At 45.6% G+C, this 18,871-nt stretch overlaps 1 protein-coding gene across 1 annotated transcript in view; it reads left to right on the top strand.

Annotated features, from left to right (window-relative positions):
* The window catches only part of LOC106595012 (zinc finger protein OZF), a 32,084-nt gene extending 14,282 nt beyond the window's left edge, over window positions 1–17,802 (top strand). Inside the window, exon 4 of the mRNA XM_014186399.2 lies at window positions 16,640–17,802. Within this exon, the coding sequence (XP_014041874.2) occupies window positions 16,640–17,610 (971 nt within the window). The 3' untranslated portion in view covers window positions 17,611–17,802. The remainder of the gene's footprint in view (window positions 1–16,639) is intronic.
* The last annotated feature ends 1,069 nt before the right edge of the window (window positions 17,803–18,871 follow it).

Here is an 18,871-nt window from a genome sequence, read left to right as displayed (position 1 = left end):
AGTACCACATGGACAGACTGACTAGTACCACATGGACAGACTGACTAGTACCACATGGACAGACTTCGTTAGTGTGTTTGTGTCAGATTGACTTCTACCACATGGACAGACTGACTAGTACCACAAGGACAGACTTCGTTAGTGTGTTTGTGTCAGATTGACTTCTACCACATGGACAGACTGACTAGTACCACATGGACAGACTGACTAGTACCACATGGACAGACTGACTAGTACCACATGGTTAGACTGACTAGTACCACATGGATAGACTGACTAGTACCACATGGATAGACTGACTAGTACCACATGGACAGACTGACTAGTACCACATGGACAGACTGACTAGTACCACATGGACAGACTGACTAGTACCACATGGACAGACTGACTAGTACCACATGGACAGACTGACTAGTACCACATGGACAGACTGACTAGTACCACATGGACAGACTGACTAGTACCACATGGACAGACTGACTAGTACCACATGGATAGACTGACTAGTACCACATGGACAGACTGACTAGTACCACATGGACAGACTGACTAGTACCACATGGACAGACCGTCTAGTACCACATGGATAGACTGACTAGTACCACATGGATAGACTGACTAGTACCACATGGATAGACTGACTAGTACCACATGGACAGACTGACTAGTACCACATGGACAGACTGTCTAGTACCACATGGACAGACTGACTAGTACCACATGGACAGACTTCATTAGTGTGTTTGTGTCAGATTGACTTCTACCACATGGACAGACTGACTAGTACCACATGGACAGACTGACTAGTACCACATGGACAGACTTCGTTAGTGTGTTTGTGTCAGATTGACTTCTACCACATGGACAGACTGACTAGTACCACATGGACAGACTGACTAGTACCACATGGACAGACTGACTAGTACCACATGGACAGACTGACTAGTACCACATGGACAGACTGTCTAGTACCACATGGACAGACTTCGTTAGTGTGTTTGTGTCAGATTGACTTCTACCACATGGACAGACTGTCTAGTACCACATGGACAGACTGACTAGTACCACATGGACAGACTGACTAGGACCACATGGACAGACTGACTAGTACCACATGGACAGACTGACTAGTACCACATGGACAGACTGACTAGGACCACATGGACAGACTGACTAGGACCACATGGACAGACTGACTAGTACCACATGGACAGACTGACTAGTACCACATGGACAGACTGTCTAGTACCACATGGACAGACTGACTACTACCACATGGACAGACTTCGTTAGTGTGTTTGTGTCAGATTGACTTCTACCACATGGACAGACTGACTAGTACCACATGGACAGACTGACTGGTACCACATGGATAGACTGACTAGTACCACATGGATAGACTGACTAGTACCACATGGATAGACTGACTAGTACCACGTGGATAGACTGACTAGTACCACGTGGATAGACTGACTAGTACCACGTGGATAGACTGACTAGTACCACGTGGATAGACTGACTAGTACCACGTGGATAGACTGACTAGTACCACGTGGACAGACTGACTAGTACCACGTGGACAGACTGACTAGTACCACATGGACAGACTGACTAGTACCACATGGACAGACTGACTAGTACCACATGGACAGACTGTCTAGTACCACATGGACAGACTGACTACTACCACATGGACAGACTTCGTTAGTGTGTTTGTGTCAGATTGACTTCTACCACATGGACAGACTGACTAGTACCACATGGACAGACTGACTAGTACCACATGGACAGACTGACTAGTACCACATGGACAGACTGTCTAGTACCACATGGACAGACTGACTACTACCACATGGACAGACTTCGTTAGTGTGTTTGTGTCAGATTGACTTCTACCACATGGACAGACTGACTAGTACCACATGGACAGACTGACTAGTACCACATGGACAGACCGTCTAGTACCACATGGATAGACTGACTAGTACCACATGTATAGACTGACTAGTACCACATGGATAGACTGACTAGTACCACATGGACAGACTGACTAGTACCACATGGACAGACTGTCTAGTACCACATGGACAGACTGACTAGTACCACATGGACAGACTGTCTAGTACCACATGGACAGACTGACTAGTACCACATGGACAGACTGACTAGTACCACATGGACAGACTGACTAGTACCACATGGACAGACTGACTAGTACCACATGGACAGACTGTCTAGTACCACATGGACAGACTGACTACTACCACATGGACAGACTTCGTTAGTGTGTTTGTGTCAGATTGACTTCTACCACATGGACAGACTGACTAGTACCACATGGACAGACTGACTAGTACCACATGGACAGACCGTCTAGTACCACATGGATAGACTGACTAGTACCACATGGATAGACTGACTAGTACCACATGGATAGACTGACTAGTACCACATGGATAGACTGACTAGTACCACATGGACAGACTGACTAGTACCACATGGACAGACTGTCTAGTACCACATGGACAGACTGACTAGTACCACATGGACAGACTTCATTAGTGTGTTTGTGTCAGATTGACTTCTACCACATGGACAGACTGACTAGTACCACATGGACAGACTGACTAGTACCACATGGACAGACTGACTGGTACCACATGGACAGACTGACTAGTACCACATGGACAGACTGACTAGTACCACATGGACAGACTTCGTTAGTGTGTTTGTGTCAGATTGACTTCTACCACATGGACAGACTGACTAGTACCACATGGACAGACTGACTAGTACCACATGGATAGACTGACTAGTACCACATGGATAGACTGACTAGTACCACATGGATAGACTGACTAGTACCACATGGATAGACTGACTAGTACCACATGGACAGACTGACTAGTACCACATGGACAGACTGACTAGTACCACATGGACAGACTGACTAGTACCACATGGACAGACTGACTAGTACCACATGGACAGACTGACTAGTACCACATGGACAGACTGACTAGTACCACATGGACAGACTTCGTTAGTGTGTTTGTGTCAGATTGACTTCTACCACATGGACAGACTGACTAGTACCACAAGGACAGACTTCGTTAGTGTGTTTGTGTCAGATTGACTTCTACCACATGGACAGACTGACTAGTACCACATGGACAGACTGACTAGTACCACATGGACAGACTGACTAGTACCACATGGTTAGACTGACTAGTACCACATGGATAGACTGACTAGTACCACATGGATAGACTGACTAGTACCACATGGACAGACTGACTAGTACCACATGGACAGACTGACTAGTACCACATGGATAGACTGACTAGTACCACATGGACAGACTGACTAGTACCACATGGACAGACTGACTAGTACCACATGGACAGACTGACTAGTACCACATGGACAGACTGACTAGTACCACATGGACAGACTGACTAGTACCACATGGATAGACTGACTAGTACCACATGGACAGACTGACTAGTACCACATGGACAGACTGACTAGTACCACATGGACAGACCGTCTAGTACCACATGGATAGACTGACTAGTACCACATGGATAGACTGACTAGTACCACATGGATAGACTGACTAGTACCACATGGACAGACTGACTAGTACCACATGGACAGACTGTCTAGTACCACATGGACAGACTGACTAGTACCACATGGACAGACTTCATTAGTGTGTTTGTGTCAGATTGACTTCTACCACATGGACAGACTGACTAGTACCACATGGACAGACTGACTAGTACCACCTGGACAGACTGACTGGTACCACATGGACAGACTGACTAGTACCACATGGACAGACTGACTAGTACCACATGGACAGACTGACTAGTACCACATGGACAGACTGACTAGTACCACATGGACAGACTGACTAGTACCACATGGACAGACTGACTAGTACCACATGGACAGACTGTCTAGTACCACATGGACAGACTGTCTAGTACCACATGGACAGACTGTCTAGTACCACATGGACAGACTTCGTTAGTGTGTTTGTGTCAGATTGACTTCTACCACATGGACAGACTGACTAGTACCACATGGATAGACTGACTAGTACCACATGGACAGACTGACTAGTACCACATGGACAGACTGACTAGGACCACATGGACAGACTGACTAGGACCACATGGACAGACTGACTGGTACCACATGGACAGACTGACTGGTACCACATGGACAGACTGACTAGTACCACATGGACAGACTGACTAGTACCACATGGACAGACTGACTAGTACCACATGGACAGACTGACTAGTACCACATGGACAGACTGTCTAGTACCACATGGACAGACTGACTACTACCACATGGACAGACTTCGTTAGTGTGTTTGTGTCAGATTGACTTCTACCACATGGACAGACTGACTAGTACCACATGGACAGACTGACTAGTACCACATGGACAGACTGACTAGTACCACATGGACAGACTGTCTAGTACCACATGGACAGACTGACTACTACCACATGGACAGACTTCGTTAGTGTGTTTGTGTCAGATTGACTTCTACCACATGGACAGACTGACTAGTACCACATGGACAGACTGACTAGTACCACATGGACAGACCGTCTAGTACCACATGGATAGACTGACTAGTACCACATGGATAGACTGACTAGTACCACATGGATAGACTGACTAGTACCACATGGACAGACTGACTAGTACCACATGGACAGACTGTCTAGTACCACATGGACAGACTGACTAGTACCACATGGACAGACTGTCTAGTACCACATGGACAGACTGACTAGTACCACATGGACAGACTGACTAGTACCACATGGACAGACTGACTAGTACCACATGGACAGACTGACTAGTACCACATGGACAGACTGTCTAGTACCACATGGACAGACTGACTACTACCACATGGACAGACTTCGTTAGTGTGTTTGTGTCAGATTGACTTCTACCACATGGACAGACTGACTAGTACCACATGGACAGACTGACTAGTACCACATGGACAGACCGTCTAGTACCACATGGATAGACTGACTAGTACCACATGGATAGACTGACTAGTACCACATGGATAGACTGACTAGTACCACATGGATAGACTGACTAGTACCACATGGACAGACTGACTAGTACCACATGGACAGACTGTCTAGTACCACATGGACAGACTGACTAGTACCACATGGACAGACTTCATTAGTGTGTTTGTGTCAGATTGACTTCTACCACATGGACAGACTGACTAGTACCACATGGACAGACTGACTAGTACCACATGGACAGACTGACTGGTACCACATGGACAGACTGACTAGTACCACATGGACAGACTGACTAGTACCACATGGACAGACTGACTAGTACCACATGGACAGACTGACTAGTACCACATGGACAGACTGACTAGTACCACATGGACAGACTGACTAGTACCACATGGACAGACTGTCTAGTACCACATGGACATACTGTCTAGTACCACATGGACAGACTGACTAGTACCACATGGACAGACTTCGTTAGTGTGTTTGTGTCAGATTGACTTCTACCACATGGACAGACTGACTAGTACCACATGGATAGACTGACTAGTACCACATGGACAGACTGACTAGTACCACATGGACAGACTGACTAGGACCACATGGACAGACTGACTAGGACCACATGGACAGACTGACTGGTACCACATGGACAGACTGACTGGTACCACATGGACAGACTGACTAGTACCACATGGACAGACTGACTAGTACCACATGGACAGACTGACTAGTACCACATGGACAGACTGACTAGTACCACATGGAAAGACTGTCTAGTACCACATGGACAGACTTCGTTAGTGTGTTTGTGTCAGATTGACTTCTACCACATGGACAGACTGACTAGTACCACATGGACAGACTGACTAGTACCACATGGATAGACTGACTAGTACCACATGGATAGACTGACTAGTACCACATGGATAGACTGACTAGTACCACATGGATAGACTGACTAGTACCACATGGACAGACTGACTAGTACCACATGGACAGACTGACTAGTACCACATGGACAGACTGACTAGTACCACATGGACAGACTGACTAGTACTACATGGACAGACTGACTAGTACCACATGGACAGACTGACTAGTACCACATGGACAGACTTCGTTAGTGTGTTTGTGTCAGATTGACTTCTACCACATGGACAGACTGACTAGTACCACAAGGACAGACTTCGTTAGTGTGTTTGTGTCAGATTGACTTCTACCACATGGACAGACTGACTAGTACCACATGGACAGACTGACTAGTACCACATGGACAGACTGACTAGTACCACATGGTTAGACTGACTAGTACCACATGGATAGACTGACTAGTACCACATGGATAGACTGACTAGTACCACATGGACAGACTGACTAGTACCACATGGACAGACTGACTAGTACCACATGGACAGACTGACTAGTACCACATGGACAGACTGACTAGTACCACATGGACAGACTGACTAGTACCACATGGACAGACTGACTAGTACCACATGGACAGACTGACTAGTACCACATGGATAGACTGACTAGTACCACATGGATAGACTGACTAGTACCACATGGACAGACTGACTAGTACCACATGGACAGACTGACTAGTACCACATGGACAGACTGTCTAGTACCACATGGACAGACTGTCTAGTACCACATGGACAGACTGACTAGTACCACATGGACAGACTTCGTTAGTGTGTTTGTGTCAGATTGACTTCTACCACATGGACAGACTGACTAGTACCACATGGATAGACTGACTAGTACCACATGGACAGACTGACTAGTACCACATGGACAGACTGACTAGGACCACATGGACAGACTGACTAGGACCACATGGACAGACTGACTGGTACCACATGGACAGACTGACTGGTACCACATGGACAGACTGACTAGTACCACATGGACAGACTGACTAGTACCACATGGACAGACTGACTAGTACCACATGGACAGACTGACTAGTACCACATGGAAAGACTGTCTAGTACCACATGGACAGACTTCGTTAGTGTGTTTGTGTCAGATTGACTTCTACCACATGGACAGACTGACTAGTACCACATGGACAGACTGACTAGTACCACATGGATAGACTGACTAGTACCACATGGATAGACTGACTAGTACCACATGGATAGACTGACTAGTACCACATGGATAGACTGACTAGTACCACATGGACAGACTGACTAGTACCACATGGACAGACTGACTAGTACCACATGGACAGACTGACTAGTACCACATGGACAGACTGACTAGTACTACATGGACAGACTGACTAGTACCACATGGACAGACTGACTAGTACCACATGGACAGACTTCGTTAGTGTGTTTGTGTCAGATTGACTTCTACCACATGGACAGACTGACTAGTACCACAAGGACAGACTTCGTTAGTGTGTTTGTGTCAGATTGACTTCTACCACATGGACAGACTGACTAGTACCACATGGACAGACTGACTAGTACCACATGGACAGACTGACTAGTACCACATGGTTAGACTGACTAGTACCACATGGATAGACTGACTAGTACCACATGGATAGACTGACTAGTACCACATGGACAGACTGACTAGTACCACATGGACAGACTGACTAGTACCACATGGACAGACTGACTAGTACCACATGGACAGACTGACTAGTACCACATGGACAGACTGACTAGTACCACATGGACAGACTGACTAGTACCACATGGACAGACTGACTAGTACCACATGGATAGACTGACTAGTACCACATGGATAGACTGACTAGTACCACATGGACAGACTGACTAGTACCACATGGACAGACTGACTAGTACCACATGGACAGACCGTCTAGTACCACATGGATAGACTGACTAGTACCACATGGATAGACTGACTAGTACCACATGGATAGACTGACTAGTACCACATGGACAGACTGACTAGTACCACATGGACAGACTGTCTAGTACCACATGGACAGACTGACTAGTACCACATGGACAGACTTCATTAGTGTGTTTGTGTCAGATTGACTTCTACCACATGGACAGACTGACTAGTACCACATGGACAGACTGACTAGTACCACATGGACAGACTGACTGGTACCACATGGACAGACTGACTAGTACCACATGGACAGACTGACTAGTACCACATGGACAGACTGACTAGTACCACATGGACAGACTGACTAGTACCACATGGACAGACTGACTAGTACCACATGGACAGACTGACTAGTACCACATGGACAGACTGTCTAGTACCACATGGACAGACTGTCTAGTACCACATGGACAGACTTCGTTAGTGTGTTTGTGTCAGATTGACTTCTACCACATGGACAGACTGACTAGTACCACATGGATAGACTGACTAGTACCACATGGACAGACTGACTAGTACCACATGGACAGACTGACTAGGACCACATGGACAGACTGACTAGGACCACATGGACAGACTGACTGGTACCACATGGACAGACTGACTGGTACCACATGGACAGACTGACTAGTACCACATGGACAGACTGACTAGTACCACATGGACAGACTGACTAGTACCACATGGACAGACTGACTAGTACCACATGGAAAGACTGTCTAGTACCACATGGACAGACTTCGTTAGTGTGTTTGTGTCAGATTGACTTCTACCACATGGACAGACTGACTAGTACCACATGGACAGACTGACTAGTACCACATGGATAGACTGACTAGTACCACATGGATAGACTGACTAGTACCACATGGATAGACTGACTAGTACCACATGGATAGACTGACTAGTACCACATGGACAGACTGACTAGTACCACATGGACAGACTGACTAGTACCACATGGACAGACTGACTAGTACCACATGGACAGACTGACTAGTACCACATGGACAGACTGACTAGTACCACATGGAAAGACTGTCTAGTACCACATGGACAGACTTCGTTAGTGTGTTTGTGTCAGATTGACTTCTACCACATGGACAGACTGACTAGTACCACATGGACAGACTGACTAGTACCACATGGATAGACTGACTAGTACCACATGGATAGACTGACTAGTACCACATGGATAGACTGACTAGTACCACATGGATAGACTGACTAGTACCACATGGACAGACTGACTAGTACCACATGGACAGACTGACTAGTACCACATGGACAGACTGACTAGTACCACATGGACAGACTGACTAGTACTACATGGACAGACTGACTAGTACCACATGGACAGACTGACTAGTACCACAAGGACAGACTTCGTTAGTGTGTTTGTGTCAGATTGACTTCTACCACATGGACAGACTGACTAGTACCACATGGACAGACTGACTAGTACCACATGGACAGACTGACTAGTACCACATGGTTAGACTGACTAGTACCACATGGATAGACTGACTAGTACCACATGGATAGACTGACTAGTACCACATGGACAGACTGACTAGTACCACATGGACAGACTGACTAGTACCACATGGACAGACTGACTAGTACCACATGGACAGACTGACTAGTACCACATGGACAGACTGACTAGTACCACATGGACAGACTGACTAGTACCACATGGACAGACTGACTAGTACCACATGGATAGACTGACTAGTACCACATGGATAGACTGACTAGTACCACATGGACAGACTGACTAGTACCACATGGACAGACTGACTAGTACCACATGGACAGACCGTCTAGTACCACATGGATAGACTGACTAGTACCACATGGATAGACTGACTAGTACCACATGGATAGACTGACTAGTACCACATGGACAGACTGACTAGTACCACATGGACAGACTGTCTAGTACCACATGGACAGACTGACTAGTACCACATGGACAGACTTCATTAGTGTGTTTGTGTCAGATTGACTTCTACCACATGGACAGACTGACTAGTACCACATGGACAGACTGACTAGTACCACATGGACAGACTGACTGGTACCACATGGACAGACTGACTAGTACCACATGGACAGACTGACTAGTACCACATGGACAGACTGACTAGTACCACATGGACAGACTGACTAGTACCACATGGACAGACTGACTAGTACCACATGGACAGACTGACTAGTACCACATGGACAGACTGTCTAGTACCACATGGACAGACTGTCTAGTACCACATGGACAGACTTCGTTAGTGTGTTTGTGTCAGATTGACTTCTACCACATGGACAGACTGACTAGTACCACATGGATAGACTGACTAGTACCACATGGACAGACTGACTAGTACCACATGGACAGACTGACTAGGACCACATGGACAGACTGACTAGGACCACATGGACAGACTGACTGGTACCACATGGACAGACTGACTGGTACCACATGGACAGACTGACTAGTACCACATGGACAGACTGACTAGTACCACATGGACAGACTGACTAGTACCACATGGACAGACTGACTAGTACCACATGGAAAGACTGTCTAGTACCACATGGACAGACTTCGTTAGTGTGTTTGTGTCAGATTGACTTCTACCACATGGACAGACTGACTAGTACCACATGGACAGACTGACTAGTACCACATGGATAGACTGACTAGTACCACATGGATAGACTGACTAGTACCACATGGATAGACTGACTAGTACCACATGGATAGACTGACTAGTACCACATGGACAGACTGACTAGTACCACATGGACAGACTGACTAGTACCACATGGACAGACTGACTAGTACCACATGGACAGACTGACTAGTACCACATGGACAGACTTCGTTAGTGTGTTTGTGTCAGATTGACTTCTACCACATGGACAGACTGACTAGTACCACAAGGACAGACTTCGTTAGTGTGTTTGTGTCAGATTGACTTCTACCACATGGACAGACTGACTAGTACCACATGGACAGACTGACTAGTACCACATGGACAGACTGACTAGTACCACATGGTTAGACTGACTAGTACCACATGGATAGACTGACTAGTACCACATGGACATACTGACTAGTACCACATGGACAGACTGACTAGTACCACATGGATAGACTGACTAGTACCACATGGACAGACTGACTAGTACCACATGGACAGACTGACTAGTACCACATGGACAGACTGACTAGTACCACATGGACAGACTGACTAGTACCACATGGACAGACTGACTAGTACCACATGGATAGACTGACTAGTACCACATGGACAGACTGACTAGTACCACATGGACAGACTGACTAGTACCACATGGACAGACCGTCTAGTACCACATGGATAGACCGACTAGTACCACATGGATAGACCGACTAGTACCACATGGATAGACTGACTAGTACCACATGGACAGACTGACTAGTACCACATGGAAAGACTGTCTAGTACCACATGGACAGACTGACTAGTACCACATGGACAGACTGTCTAGTACCACATGGACAGACTGTCTAGTACCACATGGACAGACTGTCTAGTACCACATGGACAGACTGACTAGTACCACATGGACAGACTGACTAGTACCACATGGACAGACTGACTAGTACCACATGGACAGACTTCATTAGTGTGTTTGTATCAGATTGACTTCTACCACATGGACAGACTGACTAGTACCACATGGACAGACTGACTAGTACCACATGGACAGACTGACTAGTACCACATGGACAGACTGTCTAGTACCACATGGACAGACTTCGTTAGTGTGTTTGTGTCAGATTGACTTCTACCACATGGACAGACTGACTTCTACCACATGGACAGACTGACTAGTACCACATGGACAGACTGACTAGTACCACATGGACAGACTGACTAGTACCACATGGACAGACTGTCTAGTACCACATGGACAGACTGTCTAGTACCACATGGACAGACTGACTAGTACCACATGGACAGACTGACTAGTACCACATGGACAGACTGACTAGTACCACATGGACAGACTGACTAGTACCACATGGACAGACTGACTAGTACCACATGGACAGACTGACTAGGACCACATGGACAGACTGACTAGGACCACATGGACAGACTGACTAGTACCACATGGAAAGACTGTCTAGTACCACATGGACAGACTTCGTTAGTGTGTTTGTGTCAGATTGACTTCTACCACATGGACAGACTGACTAGTACCACATGGACAGACTGAGTAGTACCACATGGATAGACTGACTAGTACCACATGGATAGACTGACTAGTACCACATGGACATACTGACTAGTACCACATGGACAGACTGACTAGTACCACATGGACAGACTGACTAGTACCACATGGACAGACTGTCTAGTACCACATGGACAGACTGACTACTACCACATGGACAGACTTCGTTAGTGTGTTTGTGTCAGATTGACTTCTACCACATGGACAGACTGACTAGTACCACATGGACAGACTGACTAGTACCACATGGACAGACTGACTGGTACCACATGGATAGACTGACTAGTACCACATGGATAGACTGACTAGTACCACATGGATAGACTGACTAGTACCACGTGGATAGACTGACTAGTACCACGTGGATAGACTGACTAGTACCACGTGGATAGACTGACTAGTACCACGTGGACAGACTGACTAGTACCACATGGACAGACTGACTAGTACCACATGGACAGACTGACTAGTACCACATGGACAGACTGTCTAGTACCACATGGACAGACTGACTACTACCACATGGACAGACTTCGTTAGTGTGTTTGTGTCAGATTGACTTCTACCACATGGACAGACTGACTAGTACCACATGGACAGACTGACTAGTACCACATGGACAGACCGTCTAGTACCACATGGATAGACTGACTAGTACCACATGGATAGACTGACTAGTACCACATGGATAGACTGACTAGTACCACATGGACAGACTGACTAGTACCACATGGACAGACTGACTAGTACCACATGGACAGACTGACTAGTACCACATGGACAGACTGACTAGTACCACATGGACAGACTGTCTAGTACCACATGGACAGACTGTCTAGTACCACATGGACAGACTGTCTAGTACCACATGGACAGACTGACTAGTACCACATGGACAGACTGACTAGTACCACATGGACAGACTTCATTAGTGTGTTTGTGTCAGATTGACTTCTACCACATGGACAGACTGACTAGTACCACATGGACAGACTGACTAGTACCACATGGACAGACTGACTAGTACCACATGGACAGACTGACTAGTACCACATGGACAGACTGACTAGTACCACATGGACAGACCGTCTAGTACCACATGGATAGACCGACTAGTACCACATGGATAGACCGACTAGTACCACATGGATAGACTGACTAGTACCACATGGACAGACTGACTAGTACCACATGGAAAGACTGTCTAGTACCACATGGACAGACTGACTAGTACCACATGGACAGACTGTCTAGTACCACATGGACAGACTGTCTAGTACCACATGGACAGACTGTCTAGTACCACATGGACAGACTGACTAGTACCACATGGACAGACTGACTAGTACCACATGGACAGACTGACTAGTACCACATGGACAGACTTCATTAGTGTGTTTGTATCAGATTGACTTCTACCACATGGACAGACTGACTAGTACCACATGGACAGACTGACTAGTACCACATGGACAGACTGACTAGTACCACATGGACAGACTGACTAGTACCACATGGACAGACTGTCTAGTACCACATGGACAGACTTCGTTAGTGTGTTTGTGTCAGATTGACTTCTACCACATGGACAGACTGACTTCTACCACATGGACAGACTGACTAGTACCACATGGACAGACTGACTAGTACCACATGGACAGACTGACTAGTACCACATGGACAGACTGTCTAGTACCACATGGACAGACTGTCTAGTACCACATGGACAGACTGACTAGTACCACATGGACAGACTGACTAGTACCACATGGACAGACTGACTAGTACCACATGGACAGACTGACTAGTACCACATGGACAGACTGACTAGTACCACATGGACAGACTGACTAGGACCACATGGACAGACTGACTAGGACCACATGGACAGACTGACTAGGACCACATGGACAGACTGACTAGTACCACATGGACAGACTGACTAGTACCACATGGAAAGACTGTCTAGTACCACATGGACAGACTTCGTTAGTGTGTTTGTGTCAGATTGACTTCTACCACATGGACAGACTGACTAGTACCACATGGACAGACTGAGTAGTACCACATGGATAGACTGACTAGTACCACATGGATAGACTGACTAGTACCACATGGACATACTGACTAGTACCACATGGACAGACTGACTAGTACCACATGGACAGACTGACTAGTACCACATGGACAGACTGACTAGTACCACATGGACAGACTGTCTAGTACCACATGGACAGACTGACTACTACCACATGGACAGACTTCGTTAGTGTGTTTGTGTCAGATTGACTTCTACCACATGGACAGACTGACTAGTACCACATGGACAGACTGACTAGTACCACATGGACAGACTGACTGGTACCACATGGATAGACTGACTAGTACCACATGGATAGACTGACTAGTACCACATGGATAGACTGACTAGTACCACGTGGATAGACTGACCAGTACCACGTGGATAGACTGACTAGTACCACGTGGATAGACTGACTAGTACCACGTGGATAGACTGACTAGTACCACGTGGACAGACTGACTAGTACCACATGGACAGACTGACTAGTACCACATGGACAGACTGACTAGTACCACATGGACAGACTGTCTAGTACCACATGGACAGACTGACTACTACCACATGGACAGACTTCGTTAGTGTGTTTGTGTCAGATTGACTTCTACCACATGGACAGACTGACTAGTACCACATGGACAGACTGACTAGTACCACATGGACAGACCGTCTAGTACCACATGGATAGACTGACTAGTACCACATGGATAGACTGACTAGTACCACATGGATAGACTGACTAGTACCACATGGACAGACTGACTAGTACCACATGGACAGACTGACTAGTACCACATGGACAGACTGACTAGTACCACATGGACAGACTGACTAGTACCACATGGACAGACTGACTAGTACCACATGGACAGACTGACTAGTACCACATGGACAGACTGTCTAGTACCACATGGACAGACTGACTAGTACCACATGGACAGACTTCGTTAGTGTGTTTGTGTCAGATTGACTTCTACCACATGGACAGACTGACTAGTACCACATGGACAGACTGACTAGTACCACATGGACAGACTGACTAGTACCACATGGATAGACTGACTAGTACCACATGGATAGACTGACTAGTACCACATGGATAGACTGACTAGTACCACATGGACAGACTGACTAGTACCAACTGGACAGACTGACTAGTACCACATGGACAGACTGACTAGTACCACATGGACAGACTGACTAGTACCACACGGACAGACTGACTAGTACCACACGGACAGACTGACTAGTACCACATGGACAGACTTCATTAGTGTGTTTGTGGGGAGCATGCTGTTTATTTAGTCAGGCATTGCCCACATTATTCTGACATATTTTAGAATGTTAATTATGTGAACGTCAATGCAAAATACTGTTGGGTAGGCTTATTAAAAATATATTTTTTTAGCCTGCTGGGGTGAGTTTTTAATCCTGTAGGCTATTACAACAATTCATCTTAAAATGTACGTTTTTGAAAATTACAATGAAGTGCTTGAGAAGTCCTTGAATTTGACTGTAAGAACCCGGTATGGGCTACTTGCTCAGCCAGCAAATGAAAGGTAAAATCACCTGCTATTGAAATTATGCATGCATCATTTACTTTCCTGCTGGATCGTCACCCTGGACAGTTTTTTTTGCTTTCTTTTATCAGGCCAGTAAATTTCAGTTGGTGCTGAACCCAGTGTGCCACTGGTAAATGTACCTCAATGTTGAACCCTGTGTGTGCGCGGTGCATGTTGGTCCTATATGTCTACCACTCCGTGTAGCCGTTAGTGATACTAATGTATTCAGGTAGACGGAATGACAAGGTAACTACAAAGGTACCACATGGACAGACTGACTAGTACCACAAAGTATTCTATGCCTACCTGGCAGAATCGTGATTATTTGCATCAATCCGGTGGCTATTTTGTTTGAAAAAATCCCATTGCAACTGCATCACAGATAGACTGGTGTCTGGTGGCACTTCAATTAAAGGGTAACTACACCAAAAAAATCACATTTTTCCCAGATCTCAAAAATGACACTGTTGTGGTTGTCTCACCTAGCTACCTTAAGATGGATGCACTAACTGCAAGTTGCTCTGGATAGTGACCATACTATTCCCTTAAATCCACACAGTGTAAAATACATGGGTCATGTAAACAGTAGAGCACATGCATCACATGCTAAGAGCACTTGACTGTAAGTCTCTCTGGATAAGAGCGTCTGCTAAATGACTAAAATATAAATGTATGTGGAGATTTCATTCAGGTCTCCCTGTTTTAATCACTCTGTTTGTCTTTGGCAGAAGAGAGACCCGACTCAGAGGAACCAGACACGTCTGAACCAGCGAGACGACACCACTGTTCACAGTGTGGAAAGAGTTATACCCGTTTATGGAGCCTGAAGAACCATAAGAGAACACATGCAGAGAAGAAGTCTTACAACTGTTCCCAGTGTGGAAAGAGTTTTAACCATTTAGGGAATCTTAAAAACCACAAGAGAACACATGCAGAGAAGAAGTCTTACAACTGCTCTCAGTGTGCAAAGAGTTTTACTCATTTATGTAACCTAAAATCGCATGAGAGACGACACACAGGAGATAAGCCTTACCAATGCTCTCAGTGTGGTAAGCGATTTATTGAGTCAACAGAACTGAAAGTTCATAAGAGAATACACACAGGGGAAAAACCATTCCAATGCGCTCAGTGTGTAAAGACATTTTCCCGACCAGGGGACCTGAAATCACATGAGAGAATACACACAGGGGAAAAGCCTTACCACTGTTCCCATTGTGAAAAGAGTTTCAGCTGGTCAGGAACACTGAAAGAGCATGAGAGAATGCACACAGGAGAAAAGCCATTCCAATGCGCTCAGTGTGGAAAGGGTTTTGGCCAGTTACGGTACCTGAAAACGCACGAGATGATTCACACAGGAGAGAAGCCTTTCCAGTGCTCTCAGTGTGGAAAGAGTTTTATCCTGTTAGTAAACCTGAAATCACATGAGAGAATACACACAGGGGAAAAGCCATACCATTGTTCCCATTGTGAAAAGAGTTTCAGCTGGTCAGGGACACTGAAAGAGCATGAGAGAATACACACAGGAGAAAAGCCATTCCAATGCTCTCAATGTGGAAAGGGTTTTACCCAGTCAGGGAGCCTGAAAACGCATGAGAGAATGCACACAGGAGAAAAGCCTTTCCATTGCTCCCAATGTGGAAAGAGTTTTACCCAATTAAGGAGCCTGAAAAGTCATGTGGTGACACACAAAGGAGGGTAGCCACACCTCTGTTCCCTGTGTGGAAAGAGTTTTACCCAATTAAGGGTCCTGAAAGAGCATAAAATAATACATACACTCTTCATGTCACTCATTTTCAGAGGACCTGAAGTCACATGAGAGAAAGAGGCTGTGTTCTGACTGAGAATGTGATTTTGTCATGAAATCTAATTGTATATTAAATCATACTCACAATTAGGCCTACATTTGTTTTTCTTTTTTCATCTTGAGGCATGGTCATGTGATAGGGGCAGGTCTGATTTGAACAACTACATTTTCAATTTTGTTTTGATTATAAACTTTGATTGGATACAAACTATTAGCTTAAATGTTATAATTTGGATATTTCAAAATGTAACTTAACATATAGATGAATATAATTAGCATTAATAATTAGCATTATTCTGACCTTGATTCTTTAACCTTGCAACATATTTAATTTAGTTTTTGGTTTTTCATCGAGTAAATTTGTGTACTATTCATCAAGACAAAGGAGTATGAAACTGATTACTTGTTCTGATAAAATTTTTACATTTGAGTAATTTAGCAGACACTCTTATCCAGGGCGATTTACACAAGCAATTAGGGTTAAGTTCCTTGTTCAAGGACACATCGACAGATTTATCAGCTAGTCGGCTGGGGGATTCTAACCATCGACCTTTCAGTTACTGGCCCAACACCAGACTACCTGCCGCCCTAAAGTCTTTCCTTGATTCTTTGCGTCCTCCCCCCTCCAAAACTCATTGGAGAAGAAGATCTGAGATGATCTGCGATGCAGTGCCTAAGACTGCTGCAGGAGGCCCCGGAAAACATTTTTAAACAGACTTTAAAATCAACAATCATACACTACGTGACCAAAAGTATGTGGACAGCTGCTCATCGAACATCTCATTCCAAAATCATTGGCATTAATATGGAATTGGTCCAACCTTTGCTGCTCTTACAGCCTCCCTCCGCTCTTCTGGGAAGGCTTTCCACTAGATGCTGGAACATTGCTGCAGGTACTTGATTTCATTCAGCCACGAGCATTATTGAGGTCCGGCACTGATGTTGGGCGATTAGGCTCGCAGTGGGTTCAGAAAAACTGACAAAAGAATATACAAATTATACCTCCAACCCAAAGGGCACTTTAGAGACTGGAAGGACAAAGGGGCATGTGCTCTACACAGGTAGAGCCATATCTGTCCATTTTGCAAAGTGGGTATTGCTTCATGTGGCAACACCACCACTCAACTAAATAGCCCATATGCCACTGGGTGAGAGA

This window comes from Salmo salar, chromosome ssa02 (genome assembly GCF_905237065.1).
Source record: "Salmo salar chromosome ssa02, Ssal_v3.1, whole genome shotgun sequence".
Classification (NCBI taxonomy): Eukaryota; Metazoa; Chordata; class Actinopteri; order Salmoniformes; family Salmonidae; genus Salmo; species Salmo salar.
Note: the sequence above shows the minus strand (reverse complement) of the source record. Positions and strands in the feature narration are given on the sequence as shown.